Source organism: Empidonax traillii, unplaced genomic scaffold (assembly GCF_003031625.1).
Source record: "Empidonax traillii isolate 1590-97213 ecotype Southwest subspecies unplaced genomic scaffold, ASM303162v1 scaffold131:size1687323, whole genome shotgun sequence".
Classification (NCBI taxonomy): domain Eukaryota; kingdom Metazoa; phylum Chordata; class Aves; order Passeriformes; family Tyrannidae; genus Empidonax; species Empidonax traillii.
The window spans coordinates 1489135-1511604 of NW_020955324.1; the positions used below are offsets into that span (position 1 = coordinate 1489135).

Sequence of the window (22470 nt, forward strand, 5' to 3'; positions counted from 1 at the left end):
TTTTTCAAACCCAGACATATTAATATACTATTCTCCTTAGAAAACTTTCATGAATACAGACGCTTTAAGTGAAAACAGAATAAATCATGAATCAATCTAAAGAAGAAAGGCAGACACCCCCCACCCAGCTTCCAAACTAAAACACATGAACAGTTCTCAAACCTATAGTTTATTCTGTTTTCTGGTACTGTTCTCTTGCCTTAAATTGCTCATGAAGTAACAATAATAACATAAAGAAATGTTTGGGACTGGGTATTTAAGTTCTTTTGGGCTGGGAACTGAACCTTGTAATGCTCATCAAGGTAGATCTATACTAATGATAACACCAGATGCTCCTCAGGGCCAAACCACAGTAAATCCAGTAAATCTTTTTTTTTTTTTTAAGAATGTTATTGCATCCCTTAGGAAAGCAGCTACCTGGCCATGTTTCCACACTGAGCACCTGCGGGACATCAGTGATAAAACTGGATATGCAGTTGCAAGGCTAATTGCAGTTAGAGAACTGACTGCTGGAAGAACCCATCATCCTGGTCCATATAACTTACAGGCCATTGCTGGTGGGCATTGCACAAGTGGTGTGTAGAAATGAGAGAAAGCAGATAGGAGAGGTAGGACAAGAAAGGTTTTGAGCACAGGACATGAAAGTGAGTAGAAGATGAGCAGAGTCAGATGTGATATTTTTCTACCTGTCCAAAATACTGCTCCTATATGGAAAGTTAATAATTACTTTAGGTGGTTTCTCCTTTATCTCCTCATCTCACAGCAAAAATGTTGGGGTTAGGGAATAACATCTAGACAGAAATGTAAGGCAACAGTATAGAAGGAGAAAGAGAAGAAGTAGGAAAAAATAATTAATTTTTTTTTTTTAGAAAAAGGAACGTTTCCTCTTGTTGAAGTCTCAAAGAGTTAAGAGGCAAAATTATCCTTTTTAGAAGCTCTCTGCTGGGAAGGCAACTTAACCCTGTGGTCAGCAGGCCCTGGCTTTACAATACACCCATAATAGCTACACAGGCATCCTGAACCAAGGCCAGTGTTGCCACATCTTTAAGGACAGTTGACGGCTAAGAGGGAGATGCTTTAATTGAGCAGGGTTAGCTTGTGAGTGAAGTTTTCCATGTTACTCTGTGTGTGGTTTGAGACTGGCTGGGTGCAAATGCAGCCAGTTTTTCAGAGGGTTTACTAGCTCAGAATGTTTTTTAACGGGCAAGAAAAAGCAGTGTTTTCCTTGGGAAGCTATTTTTGTGTGCCCTTAGTGGTTTTAAAATGATCCTCACAGCAACAAAGGGTGTTTTACCCCCTCAGAAAAAGGAAAAGAAAAAGAAAAGACATTTTATCTAAAAACATGGAATTTCTAGTCTGTCATTTCAATGTGCTGTATGGAACAGCTTTTAACCATTGATCGGAAAAAAAAGGTTCTTTAAAAAAATTGCAACAAGACTGGAAATAGAAGCATTTCAGTCATGATATTATTCCAATTACAGGACTATATACAGATGTAGAGATCAAAGACGGAAAGTATGATTAGGTTTTATGCTCCTACTCTTTCCTTAATTAGCATTTTCACCTCTGTGACTTTTCTCAAGTGCATTTTTGTTCCACTGAGCTTATTTTAAAAAAGCCTATGTAATCCAAAGATATCATGATGCAATATCTATATTTGTAGTTACTGGACACATATTTATATAAGAAAGGAGTTATTAACTTCAGAGGGGCAGGGACAATGCAAATGACAACAGCATATGTTCGGGATCTTACCAGTAAGCCAGTAATGTTCAGAAATGTCAGTTCTGATGTAATGGTGGTCGTGAGAAGGACCCAGAGAACGTGTTAGAGCAGTGTCTTTGCCAAGGAAATCAGACGCTGTTCCAGCATAAAGATACTCATCTGCAAATAAAAAAAGAAATAGGCTTTCTACAGCTGTTGGGAAAACAAAATTAAAGCTATTTATGCTTTTTTGGGTGAACAACACCTGTGTGTGATTGGTCTATAAACTAATTGAATGTTTTAAAGTATTATTGACTTATATTTTAATGAGGTTTTGGGTTCTGTGAATTTATTTACATTTAAATGAGAGTAATATTTGTAATTATATGTTTGAGAAGTAAAGGAGTCCAAGCCTAATTTTCAGATCTTTTAGGTACTTAGAAAAGTAAATTCTCTGGGCTTTAATGGGTACTGGGCTCTAAGGATATGAAGGTGTAGACAATCTAGACCTGGGGGCCATGGTGAGGACAAGACCATCTATCCATCCTTGTGTCCCAGGATTGCCACGGCCCCGATGGTTTTGCTGCTCCTGGGTTTGAGCTACAAAACCATGATGGATGCTACCCCATGGGAACTTTGCAGCTTGGCCCTTTCCTGGTGTAGGGATCTCCATCCAACACTTAATTCTTGAGGAGGAATTCAGGCACTATGGGAATTCTTTGCAACTATTTAACATGTTAATGTCAGGAATGTCTCTACAGACCAGAATCATCTTCATCTTTACACAGAGAGTGGTCTTACTAAAATAAATGACATATTTTGCTTGAACAAGGCAGCCAGAATTTGCCTCACAAGGAAACTACACCTATAACACAGTGCCATGTGCCTGCTTCAATTGCAGTCACTATTTACTCTCCTGCCAGCTTTGTGGGCAATGCAGACTCTAAGAACTGCACAATATTTTCTGTTTCCCTTCAGATCTTAGTACTTTTTAAAATGAAGCAAAGAAATGGTATCACAGTGACTTTTTTTTTACCACATAAAGCATTTTATAATACTCTTTTTTTTTTTTTTTTTTTTTTTTTCCCCTGTAAAATAACAAGATAGCTGTATTGGCTGAGAGAGGGATTTTTTTTTTCTGTTTAATGATTTGAAACAATAAATCCCCGGAGTTCATAAAACGAAAAAAGTTCATATTCATAAATTATAATCATATAAAAAGCTATATGATGCATAAAAATCCCCTTCCAAGAGTTCCTTCTCCAGGTTTTCTAACAATCCAGGGTGGAAACATTTCACAAGATCTTTTAGAGAGAAGCCTTTGTTGAGAGTGAATGCAGAATAAATACCATTCAACATAGATGTTTGTTCTTTCATTTGTGAAAGATGTAAATGCACTTAAAAAAATAAGATCAAGGCGAAAAAAAAAAACGAAACAACAAGCCAACCCACAACCCATGATCCACGAGCACTTTATTTGGCCTAAAAAGATCTATCATCTTTCTTTTTACCTCATTATTATTGTTACTTCTGTATTCTTTCCATGACAGTTTTGGAAAGCACATCTTTCAGACAGCATGTCGCCTTTGTAAAGAAACAATAGTGCATTCTGAAAGGTATTTGTCATAATGAGAAATGGGCAGGGTAATTGGTGTTTGCTAACTGACAGGCACTCAGTGATCGATAAATCTGAAGGGCTAACAGAAATTCTCCATCTTTGCTTAGGCTCTGCTGACAAGGCATTTTCAGCACTTCTGTCGGCTTTTGGTATCTCTCATTTAAAGTTCCAGTCATGTCCTGGACAGTTTTGGTGAGTGGTAACTTGTAATAGAGAATAGATGATGAGCAGGTGATTTTTCAGTGAAAAACACTGTCTTTTTTAATTTACTTGTGGAATTTACTTGGGGAGAAATGTCATATAGTACTCAGAGAGATTAGTTATTTCTCCAAAGAATGAAAATTACTCAGTTGTGTTAACTTACATGTGAGTGAAAATATAATCAGATATTATTTAGCTCATAAACATCAAGTTTTCTGAAGGATGAAAGTCATCTTTGTTATCATTTGGCAGATAAATAAAACTAGACAGAGAGAAGTGATATGTCAAGGGTTACTCCTCTCATCAGTAGCAGATATGGGAAATGATCTCCCCTGAGTGCCAGGGCGGCATCTTATCCATGAATTATACTGCTCTCCTAGTACATTTGGGAATAAAGCAAGCAGCCAAAGAGAGACCAAAAACACATTCTCTGGTCAGGCCTGTAGCTCTTTACAGTGCTCCTTGTACATTATTATGAAGCACTTCACACCAGGCACAGTCAAAGAAGGGATACTAGAATATCCTGACCATTAACTTTATCTTGTCCAAAAAGTCTTATGTAGCAAAGTTCATGTCTTAGGTAGCTAAAAGACAGCAGCTTCTTCATTTCACAAGACTTAATAGAACAGCCAAAGCACTGGAGTGCTACTGAAATTAGGCAATGCTGTAATAAATCAGAGAGTTTTATTGCTTTAAAAAAAAAAAAGTTAAAAAAAGCTAAGAAAAAGTTAAAGTTTCTAAAATCCCATTTTAAAAATAGACTTCATGGTCATTAAACAGTACTAGGGGTCTCTGAGAAGAATAAGCACTGGCTTTAATCTATTGTTTTTAATAAAGGAAGTCCTGCCCCATCTGTAGGGTCAGAATCACAAATCATCTATCTTATTATCTGAGAAGAAAGACTGAACATTAGTCATATTCTTTTTATAACACAGAGTGACCGATACTTCAAAGCACTGTCACCACTGCTCTTTGGCTGTAAATGAAAACGTCATGGTGCTTCACTCTTATCTTGTATTCATATGCTTGACGGACAAGTTAAATGAAAATTGTCCAAAGCTATGAACCAAACCATGACAAAAGTAGCTCTCATAGTGATTTGAAATGCGGAGGTCAAGCTGACATTCCTCGGCCCCGATGTCAGACCACACAGCGCTGCGATGCACGCAGCAGGCAGATTGCACTATCTTGTTCCTCGGCTCCCAGCTTCAGAAGTGGCTACTCGAGTAAATAGAAACCTCAAAAATGTATTTATGGAAATAGTGGATGTCAGCAGACTTCAAAGGGCAGAACATATTGATAATTGCAGAAAGAGGCCCAGAAGGGCTTCAAACATTCTCTGTCCATGTGGGGATTTTTGTTGCCTTCTTAAAGGAGCGATGACTGGGTGAGGGTGAAACAGCCTTCCTGCCCGACTGACAGAGGCTTCACAGCCATTCTAATGCCTCTGTTTGTATTGCTGCCTTCCCAGCTCTTTGGTGTTTGAAGGCTTCCTCAGCTCTGAAAGCACTGAAACCCAGCACTGGAAACATGACCAGTACCAGAGATGCTCCAGCAATGCCATCTGCTGACCCCCTGACCCCGGGCTCACATCCAAAGCCATCACACATCTGAGAGGAGCATCTGGCTCTGATGGTTTCTTACCTGCCATCACTGAGGCAAATGGCTGCTGAGGATCAAAAGGGCATTTCAACCTGCCAGACTCCAAGTTCTGAGTATCCAGACGGAACACCATTTCCTGAGAATAAATACATATTGATTATCCTGGTGTGGCTACAGAGAAAACTCACTTAGACAATCTGTTCTGCTAACACACAAAGTGAAGGTGTGTTAGATCATGCCTCTGCCATCTCAGTGTTGATGTTTACAGTCTGTGTCTCTGTTTTATATCTGGATTTTTTTTCAGTCATTGTTTTACTGTATCCTGGTCACTCTATAGTGAAACACAAATCTTAAAAAAATACAATTATTCTCAGGAAAAAAAAGATTCATTGTTCATTTCTACTCAAATTAAAGGCTGGATTGTACTTAAAAGGCACTGGCTTCTATTTGGAAAAGTGCTGATAGACTGTGTTGCAACAGGAGACCCCAAAGGGATTCTGTCTGACTCTGAAATTTCTCCAGGGACTGCTGAATAATGTTCACAGCAGACACAGTTCAGCCCCTTTTAAATGAAAGCAGCATTTTCTCTCTCATGTTATTTTTAACAAGGCAAATGATACAAAAGATATCAGAATAGATCCTTCCTTGTAGTTCCTCAATACAGTGTGATTAATTCCTGGGTCGCAAAACAAGGACATGGAGGAAGATAAAGAAAATAAATTATTTAAAAATTATTCCTGATGTTTTCAGTGGGCAATCAACAACTCAATTCCTCTAGGCATCAATTTGAAGTTTTGCTATAGCTTTAAGTTGCCAACAAGGACTCTTTTACTTGCCTCTTTCATTATTTTCCTGAAAGTACACTTAACCTGAAACCCATATAGAGTTTTGCTGAAGGCAAATTGATAGCTCAGAGGTGTAAAGTGAAGTCTCTGCAGTTATAGAGACCTGACCTTCAGAATTCTGCTCCTGGTAAGAGAAGGAAGCTTGCCTGCAGAAGTGCCTTTAACATACTTCCCACCAATGCCCAGGAATCAAATCAATGTGAGTTTAATGTCTACTGTAGAGACAAAACTTTTGAAGCTAGTTTAGAAAAAATCAAAAGACCTTTATGATTTAAACAATTACTTTTAAAAGGGTGAAATTATTTTAATTGTTTGTTTCTATACCTCTGCTTTGCAAGATGCCTGGAGAGTACAAATGACAGGCGAGTATACCCAAAGATGGCCACATAGGATTAGACTTTATCATACACTAATTCAATTAATCCTTAATGCACATCAGCTTTTAAATGACCAAACCTTTCTATTTTATTGAGGTGCCTCCTAAACTCTCCAGGCTCAGAAGACAAAGCCCCGGATATTGAATAATTAAGCTCCTTAAGAGAAAAGAAAAATCAATTCCAATCTGTGAACATAAATTCCATTTCCTCCAGCAATCCTAGCTCATATAAAGAAGAATTTAATCATTGAACAAGTCTTGTTACCTTCCCACACCTGTGGAATATCAAGCAAACTAAATTCTCAGGCTACTGAAGTGAGCCCACTGCAACACAAAACTAAATTAAAAACTAAGCACTTTTTTTTTCTGACAGTGATATCCTGGTGTCCCATTCTCCTTTCTTTTGGGATATGCTCAGAGAACCCTTGCCTTATCACACGTGAAGAGGGTGTCTGCAAGCTAAGGAGTACCAAAGGGACTTGAGGGAGTTATAGATCAACATCAAATATTTCAGACTTCCCGCAGACAAACTAATGGACACTACCAGGCATTCACACAGAATTAACCTCCTGCTTTCACTTCAGGCAAAGTTTTCAAAGAAAAGAGCATCCCTTGGAGAGCTGTGGCTAACAGCACCAACCCGGCCAAGCCTCTTCTTCCCCGGCCAAGAGAAGTCTTGGCAGTGACTTGAGCAATAACAAGACGAGGACTTTAATCCCCTTTAATTGTGTGATCCCGTTGGGGATTTGTACTGCTTCAAAAGCAGTGTCTGCTGTGGTTTTGAGTCACCTGATCCACACTGTTTTCCTCTCTGTTTTCACAGCACTGGCCAGGAGAGCACTGTGCAGATCCACCAGCACCTTTCAAAGGTCGGCAGAGCACTGCCTGGTTTCACAGCCTCCATGAGGCTATCTCAGGGCCTGGCTCTCCCAGGCATCCCACAGCTTCCTGGAGAGGTTGTTAATTACCAGACATTCATTATCTGTTCTTATAACTCAGAGATTGAAAAAAAAAAAAGGAAGAGGAAAAGGGGGGAAAAACAATACTAAATGAATGTATCTGCAATAAAAGTGCTTTGAATTATACTGTAGGACTCAGGATCCTTCAAGACTGCAGTTTGTACAAGGAGACATTTTCAACTGTCTGTCAAAGTGGGTCTATCCTCAGCACCCTCCTGCCCTGTCACATTTATCTGGAGAAGCAGTGCAAGGATGATGGCTGCTAGGGTGTTTGGGCTCCAAGAAGGAAAGGGAAAGTATGCCTGATGCCATTCAAGGCTGATAACTCAGTAGGAGGCTGTAGAAGAGCTGCTCTGTCTGACGAGGCAGGAGCAGTGCTGAACAGTGTCCAACCTACCACTGCAGCTGAGCAACTAGAAGGAATGTGGGAGAGGCAGGACTAGGAGACAGTGAGAGGATTAGGAAATACAATACCAGGATTCTTCTTCCATTTCCTCTCATAAGGTAATTGGTCACGTCTAACTGAGACAGACCCCTTGTCTAGACTGGTTGCTGGACTGAACAATCAGACCAAATCCATAATTTCATAAGGTCTGATGAAAACAACCTTCACAATGTTGCAATGAAGTAGGGCAATGGTAGAGTGAATAAGGCATCTTGCTAATGACCCAGAGGTAAACCAGAGCCTTACTTACACTCTTGCTGAGAGCTGTTCTGTTCCATTCAGCTGTGTATTTGATCATTCAGGCTAAGAAGTCAGCATGATACAAGGCATCTAAAATTTCAGTAGCTTCAGCTGGAATATTTAAAGTAGCAAAGCAAAGAAGTCTACAGAATTATTTAATTGTAAGCCAAATTATACAGCATATATCAGACAATACCATGAGCATTAATGGCTTATTAGGGGAAGAACTCCACACAGATCTCACACAGCTTCAGTTTTTTGTAACATAGGCAGACCCTCTGGGTTGGTCAGACAACCCACAGATTGTGGGGAAAGTAACGAAGGGGTCTCAGTCTGGGCAAGCACTAATCCCTTTTTTTTTTTTTTCTGTAAGGATCTGCCCCTGATTCCATATATCAGTGATAGAACAAGAGGGAATAGCTTTAAATGAAAGAGGGTAGTTTTAGATTAGATATTAGGAAGAAATAATTTACTGTGAGGCTGGTGAATCACCAGTACAGATTGCCAAAGAAGCTGTGGGTGCCCCATCCTGGAAGTGTTCAAGGCCAGGCTGGGCGGGTCTTTGAGCAATCTGGCCTAGTGGAAGGTGTTCCTGCCTACAGCAGGGGGGTTGAAATTAGATGATCTTTAGGGGCCCTTTCAACCCAAATCATTTTATGATTCTGTTTCAGATTATTGCACTTAATAATTTTGAGCCTATTTCTTATATTCTAGAATTTCAGCAAGACCAAAGGAAAAGAGAAAGCTACTTCTATAACAGCATATGAAGCCTGCACCATAGGCAAGCAGCCAGGCAGGTCACATCTCAACACTGTCTGAGAACAGTGCCAGGAGTATAAACATAGCCAAGGTGTTATACATAAAGGAGTTAAAAAGAGACTTGTGTGCTAAGTGGCTGCTTGACACAACACCAAAATTCTTATGTTGTGGGGGTCAGGTCTCAAACATTTACCACTTAGGGTAGAGATTTCTTTGTCACCAGCAAATGAAGACCAATCAGCTGCTAACTTCAGCTCTGGAATATGCCACCAGAGATGGAGGACACCCAACATTTCCTTAGTAACAAGACTGAAACACATTGCAAACTCCTGAGACGCCATCCTTGGACTAGGGCTCAGAGGCCCTTATCCAACTGTGTATTACACTCATTCACAAGGAACAAAAAACCATCTCTGTGGACCAAGAGTACATGTGCATTAAAAGAAAGTACTAAAAGTGTCATCTTGAACTCTGAATGTATGTGTAGGTGCGTAAGGAGAGTATGTGCAGAAATGACTTACTAGAAAGATATCTGAGTTAGATGTTCTCTTCACTTAGTTAATCACATGGAAGTGTCATTCTGAAGAAGTTTGTGTAATAAGCCTGAGAAAAGTGCTTTGTTCAAAAGTGATACGCACATATCAAACGGGAGAACAAGAGTTCCTGTCTGACCTGCAAAATCCACCATTTACCCTGTTATTTATGCAAGCTGCTGTCAGGTCATTTTTTACACACTCATATAGTATTTTCTAATCTATGATGAATGCTAAACAAGATCAGGGCTATTCTTTGACATGTCAGAGTAGTGAGGAAATTAAATTACCTCTTTGTGAGTTCCAAGTTCAATGTATCCACAGAGAGGGTGAAATGCTCCTGTTCCACAGACATAAACATGGGTTCGGTTGTAGGGCTGAAGGACCCTGATAAAATTGGCACATTCTGTCTGTTGGGAAAATAAAGATAAAGGTTAATTTCTATGTTTATTCTTCTCATCCGCATTATACATTATACTAAGTTATAGCCATAGCTTTGGCATATTGAAACTCAAAACTACTGCAGCAGAAACTGTTTACTAAGTAGTTCAAAGCTGTGATGGCTACAATTTTGCAGTGGCTATCTACTGGGCAGTTCATCAATCAGACTTGCAAACCTAATTTTGTTGTAATGCTTTCAGCCACGAGAAGCTCTGTGCTCAGAGCACAGCTTGGGGGATATCTGTGCAGCCTGTGTTGTAGCAAACAATACCTGCCAACAACTGGGCAGAGGTCAGAGAGCCACTGGGTTAGTCTGGCTACCAGTCCTCCTGCCTTGGCTCCCAACTTAAGGTTCTCCACAAGCTTTAACGCCAAAGATTACGCGATTAAAATAATTAGGGTGGGCTGAAGGAATTCAGTATACTACCAGGGGTATGCTATGTGTATGAGTGAACTTCCTCTGCACCAAGCACATCTTACTGGTCACTTTTATTTGGTCATTTCTGAGTCCAGTGGGATGCTTGGGTCAGTCCTAGGTCTATCTGACCTTGATCCTTGCTGGTAAAGCAGCACAGGCAATTGCTACATGCTGCAAGGGCTAGGAGGAATGGCTTGCTGCAACCTTTCCCCAAATGAAATTAAATCAGAAATGTACAAGTACTTCAGAGGGAATACACAAGATCTATTCATATGTTCAGGCTATCACCTAAGTGAGAGACAAGCTGCAGAGATAATGTAGGAAGCAAAACCAAAATTTTTATGATCTATGTCCAAAACAAATATTCCCTTCTCAGGACCCTTTCTTTTTTTCTTAGTGTAGAAATAGATCAGCACGAATCTTCCATGTACACCAGTATCAGGATATTCCCAGTGCTCAGCAGAGGTGTTGTTTAGGTTTTGACTGCTGTAAAGATAAGGGTAGCAATAAGTTAGAGTAAAAAGTTGGAAGTCCTCAGGCAGAGAGCTGAGAGATTGTTTTGAGATGGAATCCACCTTGGTAACTGACACACTGGATAGAAATCACAAGATTTTTGGAGAGAAAAGGAAGAAATTTTATTATGCAGCTGGGAAATGTTTACATTTGTAGTGGGCTCTGGACACATGATGTAATCTGTGCTATGCAAAAGATATGAAAGTTTTACTATATATGTGTATGCACCTTAAATATACTTCCTAAAGAGACTTCCTAAAGAAGATTTGTGGTTTCAGGGAAAAGCTAATCAGTCTGAGATTTTCCTTTAGCCCTAACTGCAGCTGTCTGCAATTTAAGTTAATTTGTACTCCGCTCTGCTACTCTGTTTCTTTAATGAATTATAATAAAGTTAAACTCAGGATATTCCCAATAAAAAAGAAGCATTTTAATGGGAAAAAAAGAGGGATTTAAGTGGAGTATTGCCTGTGATATATTTCAAAAGAGAGTTCATTCATCTCTCAGCTACATTTATTACATACAGGAACAACTTAGCATTATTGCTGCTTACAATATTGAGTATTTTTGTCTTTAAACATTAATTTTTAAATAAAAAAAATAGAAGTGCAACATCTATTTTTAAGTAAGAAAAAACACTCAGCATGTTAGCTCAGAAAAAGTGTAACGAGAGGTTACTAACGCATTTTGTGCATTTAAAAACAAATATACAGATATTCAACATTCTCAGCAATAGTAAAAAATATACTTCATACTTACATGGGCATCTTTCCCAGCCAATTTGCATAATTCTACCTTTTCTTTTGCTGCAGGCCAGTAAATCTGTAACATAGTTAAAATAAAACAAAGATTATGAAGATTACAAATTGCCCTGTGACTGCAGATTAATTATTCCATGCATAAACATTTAAAAGAGATTTATGGTGTTGAAGGACTTTGCATGTATACTGAAATGAGAATGACTTCAAATGCAGGATTCCATTACAAAAAGTGAAGAGACTTTACATCAATCCCCCTGTTCTTTGTTTATTTCATCATAGGCTATATGTACTTTTAAAAAGCATTCAGTTAATCTGGCTAAGTCACCTTGTCACCATTACATGTTTCTCTCAGTTATGATGAGCCAAATCATCTGGAAACTAAACTGATTGCAAAGCAAGGCAAATTACATTTGTGAGGAATGTGGTCCAGTGGACTTGGCAAAGCTGTTATAAAAAATACTTAGCTCTTTCTGCCAATTTTCAAATGAAAATTGTTCAAAAAAAACTAAGGATAGCTTAAGAGAAATTTGTGGAACCAAAAGTACATTTTATAGAAATCAATAGTGCATGGTTAAAAAAATGTCACCCATCAACAATAACTCAGTTTACTGAGAAAATAAGATAGAAGTTTAGAGTAAAATCATGTACCTTAGATAATTGGTAGTATATACTGTTATTGTTTCTCTTTATTCTTTAATCAGCCCTGCAGAATTCTATAAAACAGGTTTTGATGTAGATGGATCCAGATGATAAACCACTATCAGTTACTGTAACCCCATAATGGCCAGGCTTCGCGAACGAAGAACTGGGGAAGGTCTTTACACCTTCCAGCCTGCGCATTGGATTTTTTAGGTGAGACACAGTGTGCGCGGAACTGAGCCCACCCTTTAATCCTGAGGTTCATCTGCCGGGGCCAAGCACACTTGGACGGTGGCAGCGAGGTCCTCAGGACGTAGATGGATTGCCTTACAGGGCTAACGAGCTCCATCTGCCTGGGGAGGGGCCCCGACCGGGAATCGAACCCGGGTCTCTGCAGTGACAATGCAGTGTGTTTTCCCCTGGACCACCGGGGGCTCCAACTGTAACCCCAATTATGTTAGTGAATATCAATGAACAACAGCCGAGGTTATGCCTCATTGATTTCAATTAAACAGTCAAAATTGGATATTACTGAGTATCTGCTTGAGTCTATTAAATTTAAAATAGAAACTAAATATAAATTCTTCCAGAATCATCACATTAAATATTGATCTTTTATACTTCTTATTTTGAAAAAACCACAAAACTATAGCCATTTCTCCTGAGTAATAATAATAACATCATGAACCACACTAATTTTTAAGCAAATATTGATTAGGAAACTGCCTCAAGTCCCAGGGACCAGTTATTAGTAGTCATGGATGCTTTGGAATAGTGTTGAGTCTCCAATCATACTTTATAAAATCTTAAATAGCAAATGTGTAGGAATAAATTATAATACAAATTAGAAAAAAAAAACAAAACAACAAAAAACATCATCATGGAGGGATGCACAATTCAGTGATATGCACTAGGATTTAACTTCTGTCATACTCCCTTTCTCTCACCCAGCCGTTGGCACCTTATAGGATGTGGCTTGCCACATACACAGGCACAGTCCCACATGAGAAGGGAAAGCAAAATATGAGTGCCCTGTGTCAAATACCTTTATCGCTGTCCAAAATCTATTCACTGTTTTTCTCAGTTTGGAAACAGTCTTTTGATTGCACGTTCTCTTTTCTTCCCAGTTAAAATGGATGTATTGGCTTTCTGCAAGGAAATTAATTTCCTCTCAAGTGAATTTAGTTACCTTTCTGATAAGAAGCTCTTAGTAAAGATAATGTATTTTAAGTTACTTAAACCTTAACCCTTTACAGCAATATTTATGTAAAGTCAGAGATAAGACAGTATAACAGCATTTCAGCACTGAAGCAGAAATTTACTTTCCCAGAGCATTTCCTCAGAATGTCGTGATAGCGTTCAGGTAGGAAAACGCAACCTGAAACCAACTGTGCCAGTGTGCCTGGATGGCACAATGCACAACGCCAGAAAGTACAGTGCAGTGCCAAAGGAAAGTACTGGGAACATTGCAAAGCCATTGGGAAGAGCTGAAGGTAGCTCCAGTAAGATCATCTGGTCTCTGCCTGGGCAGAGTAGGTTGAGTCTCACTTGTAACACTGGCAAGTTTAAGAGGTGCCAGTGAAGAAAAGCTGATGAAAAGGACCAGCTAGAGGAATACAGGATCATGGGTCTCCAAACACATTTGGACAAGGAGACTTGTCTGAGCTGCTATCTGATCATCAGGTCTCTTGTAATTTTATGCTGAATTCTGACAAGATCCTTGAATCAGAAACAGAGAAGCCTCGAAGTCTTTGAGGGATTTCAGAGATTGTCGGCCAAAGTTTAATTATACAATTAGGTAGAGAAGATGTCCCTCTGCAGACTTTCGAAAATGCCCAGCTCAAATGCCACACAAGCCAGTGGGAACTGCTGCTCCTGCCATTCCTTACTGTGACAGACTGCTGCTGTGGCTGTCCCAGGAGTTCCTTATTGGGACAGACTGCTGCTGTGGGTGCCGAAGGAGCTGCTGCTGCCTTCCTTCTTCCTGCAGAGAATCTTTTGCTACATTGTTTTCCTTTGTGTTTGTTTTTTTTCTTCCCCCAGGACCGTAGGAGAAGCCCCCTCAGCCCTTAGCCTTTGCCTGGGAAAACCACCTGGCAGCTCCCATTTTGTCCTTTGTTTTTGTCCTGGGGGTTGGGGGACTAGAAAACAATTTCTGCCTTTATTGGCTTAAAACCATGCTCCGTTGTATCTTTGTAGTAACTGCTGTTTCCTTTAGTAAATTGTTATTTTTTTACTTATATCTCTTCCTATTGTTCCTTCATCATTGGAGGGGGCAGGGAGACACTGAAACAAAAGGAGAGCAGCTTATTTGGAGTTCTCTTTCTCCCGTTGGTTTGTCCAAAACCAACACAAGGCATCAGAAGTATTAATGGACTTGACTTGCCCTCAATTCTTCTACAGATTCCTTCATGGGAATTAGTGTTTGTGGTACCAGACTGAAATACAGACACCCACAGTTCTATGATAATTGACCACAGTCAATTATCATTTTAAAAAATCAATTGTTTTACTCTCTAGTTATTCAACAGCCTCAATATTTAGCACTGCACATTAGACAATGAAAAGTGAAGCTAAGTGATCCAACTTTAAAATCAATTTGCAATTATATATGGGGGAGTAAAAGTGATATGTACTTGCTTTCCGCATGAGAAGTGAGAGGTTCCCAGAAACTGTCAGCTCTAAATTGTAATAGATCAAGAAAATTGCATAATAAATAATGAGTTAATGTGCTGAGCAAGAAAACATAAACTTCAATTCTTATTACAGGACATGTTGTGTAACACTACTCCAGGTCTGGTTCCCTCAAACACTGACACAAGTAACATTATGCATCTGATTTTTTTTGTAGGGGGGGAAATTAAGTTTTAGTATTATATTTTATTCACATGAGTTATTTAGTTTCACAGTGTAAGACTATATGCTCCAGGAGTTTCTTTTATATTTAAAATCGTTGAGCTTGTGGATGTTTGATGCCTTGAAATTGCTAATTTTTTTTTTCATAATTTTTTTCTGTTTACGTGCTGAATTTACAACGGTAACATGTTATTTAACCAATTCTTTTTTTTTTTTTTTTCTAAATTCCTCAGTGAGTAAAAACCTCAAGGAATGGAAAAAATAACCTCAGATAATTAAACTCCACATAAGAATGGTGACAATAACATTGATATGTAAAATTGTAATCATTATGTGTTACAAACAGTACAAATCATATATTTAATATATTTTATAGTTGCATCTGTATCTGAAATGCCTGGAAAAAGAATAGCTAAGTGGAGTTACTAAATTTAAGGCAAGAATGCAACTAGTTGAAGTACATGAACTATATACTTAAATAGGATTATTTTCTTCTCTTAATCTTCAGTTTATTTTCCTTGTAAAATATCTATATCAAAATTCAAAGGGTAGCTACTGTCATGATTTCCTCATTTTATCTTCTATAGCCCAATTAGGAAAAAAAAAAAAATCCTAAACCTCATCATTACTTTTAAATCATTCTTCAAATATTTTCTTAAATTTAGCAACAGGAAAGAAATTAAATTCTCCTAATAAATGCAAGTTAATAAGTTCTTTGCTAGCAGAGTGAAAGAAAACCTCCCAGGAGTACAAAATTAAGCAATACATAAGTGTAGGACAGATAAGGTATCACTTTAAAGGGTAGCTGGAAATTGATTTCTGATTAAAACAAAACATTTAAAACCACAAAGGTCCCTTCCAGATCGGGAGTGGCGAATTTCTAAAAGTAACATTTTTCCTTCCTCCAAACAGGCATTTTTACTGTAAGAAAGGAATGAAAAGGAAAAAATGCATATTTAAAAAATATATTATTTGTATACATAATTTGATATGTGGAAGCTATATGTACCTAGTTTTTAACTATATATATATAAAGAATATCTGGATGCATGTCTAAGAGCTTAATTTCAGCTGCCATCTGTCAAAAATTAACAGTACTGGTTGCAAGTATTTTCCTCATTTTTCTGTATCTATCTTTCTCTATCAAATTTTGATCCTAGGCTAACACTTATGACTCTAACTTCTTAGGAGAAGGGATGCCTCAAAAATAAAATAATAATTTCAAAGAAAATGTTGTGTGAAAGTATAGCTTTTTTAAAAATCACTTCTAATTTAGCTGCTAAATCTGTGATGATGCAGGACTTTACAAAACAAGTGGAAAATGCTATATATTGTCACAATACAAAAGATGAGGATCACAAGCTATCTAAGCAATTAAAAAACTGATTGGTCTTATTTCATCTGTTTGTAAGGATTCAAAACAAATTTTTAGTTAGGGGGGGAATAACGTATATTTCTGATGAAAATGGTCTGTGCTAAAGAAGATGATATAACCTGGTAAGGAAAAATTATTCCACTCTAATATTGTACCCAGCTGAATTACATTAAAGTAATGTAATTACCTGATGGAGCTCCTCTTCATCAAGGTTCCACTTAAGTATTTACTAAATTGCCACATCGAAACTGATTAGCTCAGATGGCAAAAATAGGCATTATTACAAGAAAAAAAAATGGCCTGATAAGTAAAGAACCTGAAGTAGAAAGTTACTCAAGTTCCTCAAGAAATAGTGTCACAGCTCATCCTTTTTCATGCATCCTATCTTTAGGAGCACTCTGCAACAGCCCATGCAGGTGACTCAAAGTTGGGAAGCAACAGCACTAATATAAATGAAATGAAATTATGCTGGAAGAATTAAAGGGCTCTGAAGACCAGAATTATAAACAGCCAGAGGAAATGGGTATAAACTGTTCATAAATAAATATATATATATTAGATTGTAGATTTTAACAAATATTAAACCTGAAACATCAGAGTAACAAGGTTCTGGTCCATAGCAACAACATTTCTAAAGAAGTTGTCTGAAGTATCCCACAAGGCCACTTATACCAGATTTGGAGCAGGTTATGGAAGGAATAACTGCTACATGAGGTAGCTGCTGCTGATAGTAGGGAGTGAGACCAATTGACCAGCGTGACTCCTTCCAGCTTCAGGTCCCCAAGATAGTCACGCTCACGCCAGCAGCAAGCACTTGAGTGTCTCATTGAGGCTGACAGCTTCCAGCAGTCCCGGGGGCTTCACTGGAGCCCCTCGCGTGCTTGATGCTGCACACGTGCTTCAGCACTTCTTTATCAGTACAGCCTCCAGTAGGAGAAACCCCAAAGTACTCTCTTAGTGGCGCATGAAGCACCAGCAGGATGTGTCTGTATCAGGAGCAAAGGACATCAGCTGATCGGCATGTCTCGTAACACTCACACACTGAACTCGGGGCCTGTGAAGGAAGAGATTGCTTCCTTCCTATTTCCTATGCCAGAGGTGGTAGAAGCACTTAGACAAAAATACACTGATTTTAAACAGCTGCTTCACCCAGCAAGAGGCCAGCTTTCTTCCCTTGTTTTATTCTACGTATTAGATATTCATCACATTGATGCTTGAGGGAAGGTATGCAGTAAAGTTACAGCTTTCTGGGCATCAAAGTGTCATATGAAGGCTTTGTGTAGCATGTACACCATAATTCAGAAGCTCAGGCTTGTTGGTATAGGTAAATTCCCCATGACAGTCCCAACTGCAATTTCCAAAGAACAAATCCAGGATGAGCATAAACCCATTGTCACATTGGTACATGCAATATATTCCCCCTGAGAAACTCTTCTCCATGAAAAACTACTCTCTCGTGTGGAAAAAAAAAAAAAAATCATAACTTAGCTCAATGTGACCATAAAATGGGTACAGTAAAGAGGGCAACATGATCCAAACACAGTAAAGTAAACCAGGAGACAGTCTAATCCCAGTTTTGCTATTGCCTTACTATATGTGACAGCCAGGTCTCAATTTTCCCACCAGTAAAATGACAATAACGTGGCTTGCCTTTTTTTTTTCTTTTTTTTTTTTTTTTAAACTTTCTGAAGAACTTCGTAATTCATAGCTCAAAAATAAAAGCAAAGAAAAACAGTAAGATCAAGGAGCACTGAGAAAACATACGACAGTGATCCAATAAGAATGTCATCCTGCTGCATAAGACAATATCATGAATGTCATGCCCCAGTGCCATAAGAGTGGGTGTTCATGGATTGTATCCTGAGAACTGGGACATTTGCCACTGCTGTATACTGACCCCAGGTCACTTCACTGAAAATCACTGCAAGCACTACAAACTTATTGAATTTCTCAGCAAACACTGGAAAGAATTTAATGTATTTTTAGTATTATTTCACTGAAAACAAAGAGTGTTTAAATTATCACAAAATCATGGAATATTCTGAGTTGGAAGGGACTCACAAGGATCATCGAGTTCAACCATTAAGTGAATGGCCTGTACAGGAATCAAACCTGCAACCTTGGCATTATTAGCACTATGCTCTGACCAAATAAGCTAAATAACAAGGAAATAAGCTTATTTTAGCCCAGCATGTTTGTGTACTAGTTGCTCTCTAAATACCTCACATCTGCTGCATTCATACGTGCAGTGTGGGAAGTCCACAACCTGGGGAACTGGACAGATAGTTCTCATACACAGCTCCTCAGAGGAAGGTTACCCCAAACAGTTCCTGTAAGTGGCTTCCACTGTACTTGCTGTATTCTGGAATTCAGTAAAGTCATCAGCAAACAAAAGAAGATGATACATCTAAGTTCCTTGTCTGAATTTCTCCCTGTATTTGCAAAACAACCAGGCTGTCTTTGGAGTGTGTTCACCTAGCTTGCTTTTCAGCAGTTTCATTAAGGTTTAGCTAACTCTCAGAGATACTTAAGAGATCTCTAAAAGCCATGAATGTATCCTTAAATCTTATTTATCTCTGCCACAGACCTTCACCTGTGGTACTATTTGCCATGCCTGCATTACACATCTGGTAAAATAGCTGACCAGAATTTTCTACTCCAATTATTTCATAGATATAATTTGATACAACACTGGAAGGAGGAAGAGAGAATGTGAGATTTGTTTCAAAGTGATTTGCAACACAGTAGGAATGCCAGTGTCAGTGTATGGCAATCTTTATTTTCATGGTGTGTCAAACTGAGTAAAATGCACTGGAAGTCAGAGGGAAATAAAAGTTGTGTAGCTGGATAGCACATTCACAAACTTTTGATAGCTTAAATTTGGCAGGTGGCTCTTAAGAACGAAACCTCATATTGGAACCAAATGGGCTTTAATATTCCATCTGTCCAAGACAAAGCAACATCTCCACATGCCCTAGTTCTCCTCTTAAATTGTGATCTCCAACAAAACTCAAGTAGCAGACAATGCTTTCAGCCCTTAAGGGTTTTCTGAAAAGTGCATTTTCATATGTAATTTAGGAGCATATGTGAAAGCTTAAAGAAAATGGACCAGATGCTGATCTCATTTACACTGGATTAAATCTTGAAAGGCTTCAGTGCTTCTACACCTCTTTTTTCCACAGTGTAACCACAGCAGACTTTTGACTACTGTCTGTTTCTCCTAAAAGGAAACTGTACTCCAGGATTTTTAAGGCAAAAGGGATTGCTTCTGTTATGTTTATCACTTCAGACTAAAGACAAATCCTACCTCTGAAAAAGACAAAGACTAATATGAGCAAATATTTTCAGAGAGCAGGATATTGCCCATTCTTTATAGCTAAACACAGGGGTAAAATATAAAAATGACAACGGATGTTTACTGAAACATAATTTATGGCAACAATGCAAAAGGAAACAACAGAGACACTCTCTTCCACTTAGGACTGCTGTCATTCTGGTTTCATACTGCTTTCTTCACGTCTTGCCCCATCTGTTGTTTTGTTTCTATAAACACTGGGGAAAATCTTTCACCTTGTCTACACAGGTGCCTAAATTTAAGTCTGTCAAACAATTTCATGCACTCAAAAAGGTTTCCAGAGGTTCCAAACAAGAGTAAATATCTCAGTGGTAAGAGCCCTCCAAGGCATAGCAAGCACAAAGTCATCACCTCTGCCTCTGGAAGTCCCTAACCTGAAGCACCGTTAGTTTTTCTTGCACCCTTCTTTTAGTGTCCACTGCTGACCAGCTTTGGAGACCAGACACTAAACTTCATGGATATCCAGTAAAACCAGGCTTGTTTTATTGGAGATGATAGATAAGAGGGTTTCTATGTCTATTAATCTTAGGAGGAAGGGAAATACTGCAAAACAGGTGGAAATGAGTAACCTCTGAACTGCAATACCCAGAGAAGTTCCCTGTGTTTCAAAAGCAGGGCCTCCAGTACGGATTTACTGATGGGAACTAATTCCTCATGTGTGGAGGGTCAAACTCATGACATTCCTCCTCCAGTTCTACTGTGTTTATTCTAGACTTTCTCAGTCCTCATGCCTCCATTTTCTGAAATTTAGGTATCTCCAGTGGTTTCCCTGTGACTCTGGCTTTCAGCGATGTTTCCTGGCAACTTTTTCTTCTGACAGATCAAGAAAGCTTGACTCTCAGATTGTCTACAGCTTTTGCTGACAGGTAGAAAGCTAAATTTCTTTGAGTTTTATAATAAGCAGCACATATTTACTTATGAAGGATTGATCTTGGTATTAATGCGATTCAAGGCTGCAATAAACATCTCAGACTCTGATGGCAAGAACCAAAACCTCCCTTCAGTACTGGCTAAATTCCCACTAGGTTCATTCCTAATGGAGACCACACTTATAAAGACTGACAGAACATTTCTCAGAAAAATGAATTTAAAATTCTGCTCCTCTATCTCAAGGATGTTACTTTACATAAATATGCATATGTATTTGCATATATGTTCCCCTTTTTGCAAAGATGGGTGGGTCACATTGCACAGTGATAATAGTGCTGACATATAAGCCCACTTGGACTCTTGGCAAGCACTGGAGTTATAGAAAAAAATTTATATTAAGCTATTTCATAAGCATTTACCCAACTGATAAATATATATTTATGCATATGTATATTTTCTGGTGAAATCCAGATAATAAACAATGTAAGAGGGTATTCAAGGATGTCACAAGACAGCTGCACCTGTAAATATCAAAATATAGTAACAACTATAAACTGAGGATGCTCCAAGGGATGATAATTTGTGACCCTCAGCCAGTGCACCCTGGGACACATGAAAACAACTTGTTCCAAAGCTGCTATTGGGGATCTGACATGTTTATCTATTTGGCCCACATGTGGCTGTGTCTTCTAGCACTGACAGCTCCTGTAGGTTGGCAGCTTTTCAAAAGCTTGTCAGCCCTTGATAGCATTCCTATTCCTGCAGAGCTGGGCGGGTCTCACTGTGGATTACACCGTGATAAGAGCACTGACATGTAACCCCGTGTGCACTGTTAGCCAGTAGACCCACAGGAAGGGGCACCATTGCTTTGCAGCTATTTTGTGTTTACCCAGCTGATGACATTTTGTATTTAGTATTTATTTAGTTTAGGGAGTAAAATAACAAAGGCTTTAAGCAAACTCACAGGAAAATTCTATGTTCCAAAGTAATGGTTCAAGCAGGATCCCAGAGCTCAGGGTTCCTATAGAATTACTTGTCCAGCTTTCCAGCCTCTCATGCTATTAAATGTCTGTTTTGCACTGCACTTCCACTGGTTATGGCATAAAGGTCTTCAGTAGGTCTGCTTTCTTTTGCTGAACAGCTGTATTTTACTCTTAAGAAGGAATCACAAATCTTCTGGTTTACAAAAAGCTCGCAGCACTTGTCAGGCACATACGGCTCTTACAAAAAAAGACTATGTCAGTTGATAATGCCCCTCCTGCAATAGGAGCTAAAGGCTTCTATATAGGACAACTTCACAGAAATTATATCCCTGCTACAGAAAGATTCTCTGTTGCTAAAATTTAGATATTTATTGACTAGAATCATTTTAGCTTTCTGCATTCATCTGTAATTCTGGAGGACTTTCTTATTGCACTATGGTATTTACTGTTGTTTTATAATGAGGTTTGCAAGCACTGGAAACTGGATGGATTTTTTTTCAAGCTGCCAGCTAAGGAAATTTTCAACCTATTACACAATAAATTGAATAAAAACTACAATGATTTAAGAAATTGGGACTCCAGCAGAAATATTGATTTATTTCATCAGGAAAAATACACCAGGAAATAAAGCCATAACTTAATAGATGTAAGTCAAATTAACCAATTTAGGTAAATAAATAGGTTGTAAAAAGGAAGCTATTAAATTACATATATGTATACATTAGAGAAGGGAGCAGGATACAATGCTTTGGACGCTTCTTTGAATAGTATTCCAGAAATGTCTTAATATAGAGCATTAAACTCTACAATATAATCTTGCCAAGTAATTGTATCCACATATGAGAATATACTGTTGGGGAATTCTGGCCTGGCTTTTGGAGGTATCAGTAGCTCCTAATAAAACAAATATCTGAAATTAAGAGCTTTATTAAAGTAAGCTGAATCTACCTAGCATAGAGCATTTTTAAAGTTCATGTTCA

General features: G+C 38.5%; 1 protein-coding gene across 3 annotated transcripts in view; it reads right to left on the reverse strand.

Annotated features, from left to right (window-relative positions):
• Nucleotides 1-22470, reverse strand: part of SEMA3D (semaphorin 3D) — a 139943-nt gene that overhangs the window by 54839 nt on the left and 62634 nt on the right. For all 3 annotated transcript variants that reach the window (XM_027883643.1, XM_027883642.1, XM_027883644.1), the window contains exons 4-7: nucleotides 11411-11473; nucleotides 9573-9692; nucleotides 5168-5261; nucleotides 1756-1884 (exon numbers count right to left, since the gene is read on the reverse strand). In XM_027883643.1, coding sequence (XP_027739444.1) covers nucleotides 1756-1884; nucleotides 5168-5261; nucleotides 9573-9692; nucleotides 11411-11473 — 406 coding nt within the window. The remainder of the gene's footprint in view (nucleotides 1-1755; nucleotides 1885-5167; nucleotides 5262-9572; nucleotides 9693-11410; nucleotides 11474-22470) is intronic.